Below are 6,672 nucleotides of genomic sequence, written 5' to 3' on the forward strand. Positions count from 1 at the left end.
GGTGAGACCTCGCCAGATCTGGGCGAGGCCTCGCGTCGCCCATGGCTGGCGAGCTCGACCTCGCCATGGCCGGGCGAGGTCGACCTCGCCCATGGCCGGCGAGGTCGGCCTCGCCATGGCCGGCGAGTCTCCCCCTGGCCGGTCCGGCCAGGGGGAAGAAGGAAAAAAAAAAAGGAAAAAAATATTAAAATAATGCCACGTCAGCCGCCCGGCGCCGGCGGGCGCCGGTCGGCATCCACGTCAGCGACGGCCGGCCAAAAATGGCCGGATGGACTGAATTGGCACAATTGTAAAAGGTTTAGGACTGAAATGGTAAAAAAAAAGGTTTAGGACTGAATTGGCACAATTACAAAAGATTTAGGACTTTTTTGGTAATTTTCCCTCCTAAAGTCAAAAGAGTTCACTAATTGGTACGAGGGAAATTATTCAGGAAAATCGACTCTTACTGAAAATTTGCAATCAACCATACTGACATGGTTAGATTCCTTCTTAAAACGATCAATGTTTTATCAAATTCCTTCTTAAAACAACCATAATTCAATGCTCACATTTGTTTTTTTGCTACATTTGCTTTTTACTATGATACAAAGTAACACTACTTACAACAAACATGATGACAGGCGATGAGCCGCCGAGATATAGAATCACCTTAAAGTTTACCTATAAATCCCTAGAACTACCTCTTTCCCCTTCAGGGAAAGCACTTGAATTACTTCTAAGTCTTCGACCACAATCAACAACTTTTCACCCATAAAACACTAGGGCAAGCTGAAGCCTTCAACTTTTGATTAATTTAGAGACCTAGTATGACATTTTTAATGAGATCAGACTCATTCTTTCTAAAGATTTGCCAAAGAGACTTAACCTCTGAGAGAGAGAGAGAGAGAGAGAGAGAGAGAGAGAGAGAGAGAGAGAGAGAGAGAGAGAGAGAGAGAGAGAGAGAGATTCAGTTCCCATTACTATCCCAAGTATGATCGTGTTGGAGGAGAGAGAGAGAGAGAGACAGAGAGAGAGAGAGAGAGAGAGAGAGAGAGAGAGAGAGAGAGAGAGAGAGAGAGAGAGAGAGAGAGAGAGATTCAGTTCCCATTACTATCCCAAGTATGATCGTGTTGGAGGAGAGAGAGAGAGAGAGAGAGAGAGAGAGAGAGAGAGAGAGAGAGAGAGAGAGAGATATTCAGTTCCCATTACTATCCCAAGTATGATAGTATTGGAGGAGGTAAGAGAGAGAGAGAGAGAGAGAGAGAGAGAGAGAGAGAGAGAGAGAGAGAGAGAGAGAGAGAGAGAGAGAGAGAGAGAGAGAGAGATTCAGTTCCCATTACTATCCCAAGTATGATCGTAATGGAGGAGGTAAGAGAGAGAGAGAGAGAGAGAGAGAGAGAGAGAGAGAGAGAGAGAGAGAGAGATTCAGTTCCCATTACTATCCCAAGTATGATCGTATTGGAGGAGGTAACAATTTTACACCTTCAATGTCGCATTAAAATTGCCAGCGAACAGCAAGCAAGGATGCCACTGCTCGGAATGCTCCCCATGCAAGAGCCCAAAAGACATGATCTTCATGCGGATCATTGCAAACACTCCTTAGTCAGATCAATCATAATAATTGCAATTCTGGCTTCCTCTCTTAAGAACCATCTTAGAATGCTACCGCCCACAAACAAGAACAGTGCCAAAACTAAGTGAATCATATCCAAACGCTTCCAAATGCTTCTTCAATAGCCCTTTTCTTGCTTAGCTCTATGCTCCACCCTCCCGCTCTGCCTCCCCTTTCGGCTCGGAGCTTTATCATTTCTTCATCATCATATCCATGGATGTCAAGGCCAGTCCCAAGTGGCACTGGCTGCGGGGCCATGCCTGTTGGCCTTGGCTGCCCTCCAGCAATTGCGGGAGCGTATTGTCCCTGTGTCCCAACACTCAATCCTGTTTGAGAGTTAAGAACCTGAATGGAGGATAAAGACATAAGAAAGCGAACACTATGATCTGTAACTAATATTTAATGGCAAAACACACACTTGAAATTAAAAGAAAACCAAAGTACCAAAAGAAGGTAATCTAGGTTATTTAGATTATTGACTACCCAATCAGTGGCGTCTGCCGTAGTTTGCTAACAAAGGAATTCTAAGAGAATAGGCAAATTATTACAAGAACTTCTCTAGGGACCACATCAAGTGCTTTCTCAAGATTTATAAATACCATGTGCCCACCATTTTTGCATCCTCTCTTCATGCCTCGATCAACCACTTAGAGATGTGGATAATCACTTTTGAAGTGTAGCATTCATAGCCTCATCCTGCTCCCTATCATTTCTTAAGATCACTTCAGTCTCTGATTTGGCTTAATGCCTATGTACATGGTGATATTCTTGATCCCCAAGATTAAAATATGTATCCATGTACACATGCATATATGGGTGTACACTGAATCTCATCCTATAGAACTTCTCTTGAAAAATGGAACCAGGAGTGGATCAATAAAACGCCCAAATTATGCACTGATTATCAAGATAAATAAGAACAAGAACAATAACAGGAAGACAATCCCAGTACAATTCATGCTAACACTAATGGTTCCAACATTTGGCTAAATGGAATCCTGATTAAGTGGTCATGCTTCCTCACATGATTTTGTTACACCATCATAAAGAACAAAAAGAAAATCAAAGAACATTGAAAAGGGCCATGATGATGTCATGCAAAAGTGAGATTCATATGCTTGGGCCGTACTAAAAGCAAACACACTAGAGATAAGGCTTCTCCAACTTTGTAGCCTCTCTATGCCTCTAACTCGTGAGCTTGCAGATTATCATGCCAGGATCACACAACATGCGGTATTTTATGACAATATTAAGAAATTGAATTTGGAAAACTCCTGATTCATGACACTCACAAAGCATCGCATCATATTTTCCCTTTAACGACTAAGGAGTTATCGACTCATCTGATCATCCCTGACAACTTGGGCATTGTCATTTCTTAAACCATGGCCTCAAGGACAATATGACAAACAAAAGATGTCATCAGGGGAGACCTATTTAGAAGCACCCAGGTCGCTTTTCCTTATAGACCGTGTAAATGTAAGTTTTTACATGCCACAGCAAGTGATAGAACCTTTAATTGATACGTGACTCCAGATTCACAAATATTAAAAAAAGACAACAATTTTCTAATTTAGTGAACATAAAGATAAAGGTTATACATCCTTACCAAAAAAAAAAGATAAAGGTTATACATGGAGCAAGTAAAAAATGACATTGACTAACTTTGGAAAGACTCCGCAACAATAGTAGAATCCAACAATAATCAAGTGATCCATAGATTTTTCGTTTTTCTTACCCCATCTGGATCCGTTTGGGGAGGCAGCCCCTTGCTTGCAGCCAATGCCGCAGCAAACTCTTCAGCCTGTTAAACAATAGCAACAGTGAATACCAAAATGCAAAGTCATGACACTTCGACTGTTAGGACTTAAAAGCATAACTCAAAGAAAGTGTCGAAACAGCTGAATTACTATTGCACTAATGTGGCCAAAACAATATATCACATATAGAAGAGACAGCCACCTTCCTCGCACGATTAATCATAATCTGCTCAGCATTTTCTTCCTGGTACTTTGCAATCTTCGCTTCAATAGTCGGCACATCCAATCCTTCAATCAGATTGATTGCTGCCAAGTATTATAGTCAGACTCAGAAATGAAACACGACGGGGAAAATCCAATTAAAAACATTCACAAGCTCACTCATTTCCTCCACTTCTTCCAAGTAGTCATTGTACTCTTTCAAGGATGGAAAATCGTCTTCTCTTTTATTGAATCTGTAAGTGAAAACAAATTAGGCAAAGAGTGAATTCGTTTGGCCCTATGTTTAAGTTGCCCAATTGCACAGACTTTTCTTTGGCCTTTTTACTTCCTAAATGGATATTTGTTTTATTTTTCTCTTCCATGACCGTCAGAAAATTTCTAACAAAAAATGCAATCAAAGTCTAAGACACAAATAGCACAGGGTATCTAAAAAACCTTGCCTAAGATCAAGAAATTGCCAAGGTAGTAGAAAGAATTACAGTTAGAATTTGCCTTAGCATATAAAGGCACCAAAAATAGAACAAAGAATGCCTTTGTGTAAGTGATATCTGAATACTTTGTGCGATGCGTAACGACAAGAAGTAAGTAGAAATACACTATGGCCCGCCTTGTAGCAGTAAAATCTTTAAACTAGCGCTCGCGGCCCGGATTTTGTGGCAGAATGAATGTTAGGGAGGTGGGAATAGAGAGTGAGAGACTTACATGCTGGCCATCCTTCTCCTAATGGCCATTTCCCTGTTGTGGGGATTAGTGCTAGAAACTACCATTGGTTCGAGTCCTCTCAACCGTCCTTAGCTGGTTCCTATCTAATGATTCACAAGAGCAATGATTCAACTACGTAAAAAGATGCATACACAAATACACGTGCTCGATTATCCACTCATACCGATATAGCATGACCTCAAGAAGAAGCTGTATTTTTTGTCCACGGAATCGAGAGATTACTCTTTGGAGATACCTACACAAATGACGCATCAGACAGAGTGTCAGACATAAGAATAAGATGCAGGAGACACGGATAGAAAAAAATGAATCTTTTTCAGCAGAAAACACAAGAACTACCAAAAAATGGCATATCCCAGATATCAGCAATCAAATTAATGAGAGCATCTGCTATACTTCGAAGATAGTTCTATAATGAGCCACAAAACATTCTTCAAATCTTCCATTCAATCCATTGCATGGAATACCAAAAACACGAATCCCGGAATTAAACTCCTGCCAAATTAATTGGATCAATATCCCATCATTATCTTCAGGAAAAGGCCAAAAAAAAATAACTAGAAGAGAAACTCAAATGAATTCTCTTCTTCTTACACACGTACGGGCATATAAGTAAGCATGGGAAAACTCTTCCATCTTTATAAAAAAAAAAAAAAAAAACGAGAGCCTCTGCCAAAGGGGTAACGCAAGGTGCACCCGTAACTAAAAGCATCGACCCTCGGGACATATTATCAAACACCTAGAGGGCATACCCAACGTTACTACACCCCACATCTCCAAAACCCACTAAGAAACACACAGTTCGTCACGGTCGCACTTGTGGCCCCAAATGATCAAAATCAAGAACTCACCCTCGTCTTGATATCGCCCAAAAAACTGAAAGGAATGAAGAGAACAACGAGAAATTGCACATTCACGATGCATCCGAACAACGCAGAAACGGAACGAGGGGCAAGGGAGAAAACGAATGCCAAAATGAAGCGTGGAGATATGTAATGTGGAAACGAAACCAGGGAAAAAAACAACCTAGCGAAAAACCAAGAAACGGCGCGAGGAACAGAAGCGGGTGGTGCTCGCAGGAAGAAACCAGCGTCTTACCGGAGCTGAAAGTCCAAGGTACGGGGGGTGTTCGAGAGGCGCCAATAGTGTGAAATCTCAGAGGCTTTCCCTGCACAACGATCACCTTTTATGGGCTTTCATAGTCAAATTTCATATTATGATTATTGAGCCGGATTTCGTGCACCTCGACTAGTCCATTCGCTAAAGATTTTAGGGAGCACTCTCGGGTGTCGGCACGATGCATTTAGGATTTTACTCTTTGAATTCAAAATTACATGAAAAGAAGCAAACTCTCTTTCCCTTTAAGCGAACTTGATACTCGTTTGACCTTTCTAAAAGGTTGAGGTGGAATGGGCCATTCTGTCACTACAAGAGCTCATCGGTCCTCCTCCACCATTGCTATATAACTATAAGTGATTAATGATCATACCATCAAATTCCAATGTTGCGATATTTCCTATCATGATAATTATTCATGTATGTCAATTATTTATCGAACATTAAATTGTCAATTACGCGATTGATTTGTGTTGATTACGGAACCGTATTGAGTGGAAAAGTTATAATAACGAGTAGGCAATTTAAGGTTAAATTAGTTTTAACATATTTAATCAAATGAATTAATCATCAAGGTTACCGTGGGGTGGATTTGCCGACCACGGGCAAGAGAAATGGAGGTTTGGGCTCTCGTGGGATTCAGTGTTGCTCATATTTTACGATTTCACTTGCTTAACACATGGTATAGTAAAGAAAGCAACCACGTAGTTGTGCTGTCGGTGAGAAGGGAGCCGGCGCATCGGCCCTAGCTTCTTTACGTTGCACCGTGAACGGGCGATGTTTCAAACCTCAACTCATGTTGTTTCACTATCGAGTTGGAGATCCTTTAATAAGGCAATTCGTATCGATCTACTTACTGCAAACCCAGGAAGAAAAACTTCGTCTAGGACTTCCTCAAAGGCAGCTTGTATCCTGCTCCTCCCAACCTCTTCCCCAACAACAGCAAACGGGTTGGTTCCTCTACTTGGTTATATTTCATTATTTTGAAGATTATTTCCCAGTTCTTAAGAATATCCATGCATATGCAATAATCTGATTGGGAATATCATAATGAATTTTAACAATAGAACAATGCTATTCCATTACATTAAAAAAATTTATAATCAAAATAAAACAATCACCATTCCTTTTTACGAATTTGCAATTTACCTGATAAATAAATTGGAAGCCCGATTATCTCATTTCATTCCATTGAACCACTTGACATAACTTTTGAACTCCTTGACGATTTTCACAAAGAATCCAAATATCGTGTATGTG

The 6,672-nt window shown here is 40.8% G+C and overlaps 1 protein-coding gene across 6 annotated transcripts; it reads right to left on the minus strand.

The window, feature by feature from the left end:
* Window positions 1–1,408: 1,408 nt before the first annotated feature.
* LOC115679418 (uncharacterized) lies at window positions 1,409–5,571 on the minus strand. Of its 6 annotated transcripts, none has more exons than XM_030603005.2 (7): window positions 5,395–5,571; window positions 4,460–4,531; window positions 4,276–4,375; window positions 3,733–3,806; window positions 3,554–3,657; window positions 3,330–3,395; window positions 1,409–1,936 (listed from the first exon to the last, which is right to left on the minus strand). In XM_030603005.2, exons 3-7 carry the CDS (start codon window positions 4,338–4,340, stop codon window positions 1,682–1,684), a joined length of 564 nt encoding a protein of 187 aa, XP_030458865.1. In that variant the 5' UTR covers window positions 4,341–4,375; window positions 4,460–4,531; window positions 5,395–5,571; the 3' UTR covers window positions 1,409–1,681. The 6 variants fall into 6 exon arrangements, with proteins under 6 accessions (XP_030458865.1, XP_030458864.1, XP_056166445.1 ...); XM_030603004.2 differs by having other exon boundaries at window positions 4,276–4,379; XM_056310470.1 differs by lacking the exon at window positions 5,395–5,571 and adding an exon at window positions 4,693–4,783.
* Between the last annotated feature and the right edge of the window lie 1,101 nt (window positions 5,572–6,672).

The sequence above is a fragment of the Syzygium oleosum genome, unplaced genomic scaffold (genome assembly GCF_021117445.2).
Source record: "Syzygium oleosum isolate NSW1041296 unplaced genomic scaffold, Sole_v2.1 Sole_v2.04, whole genome shotgun sequence".
Taxonomy (NCBI): Eukaryota; Viridiplantae; Streptophyta; class Magnoliopsida; order Myrtales; family Myrtaceae; genus Syzygium; species Syzygium oleosum.

Excerpts from the sequence above, each read along its gene's own strand:
- LOC115679418 (XM_030603005.2), bottom strand. The coding sequence starts at position 4,340 with ATGGTAGTTTCTAGCACTAATCCCCACAACAGGGAAATGGCCATTAGG. Across the intron at positions 3,658-3,732 it reads GGAAGAAGTGGAGGAAATGA|CAATCAATCTGATTGAAGGA; the intron begins GTGAGCTTGTGA and ends AATACTTGGCAG. Across the intron at positions 1,937-3,329 it reads CCCAAACGGATCCAGATGGG|GTTCTTAACTCTCAAACAGG; the intron begins GTAAGAAAAACG and ends TCCTCCATTCAG.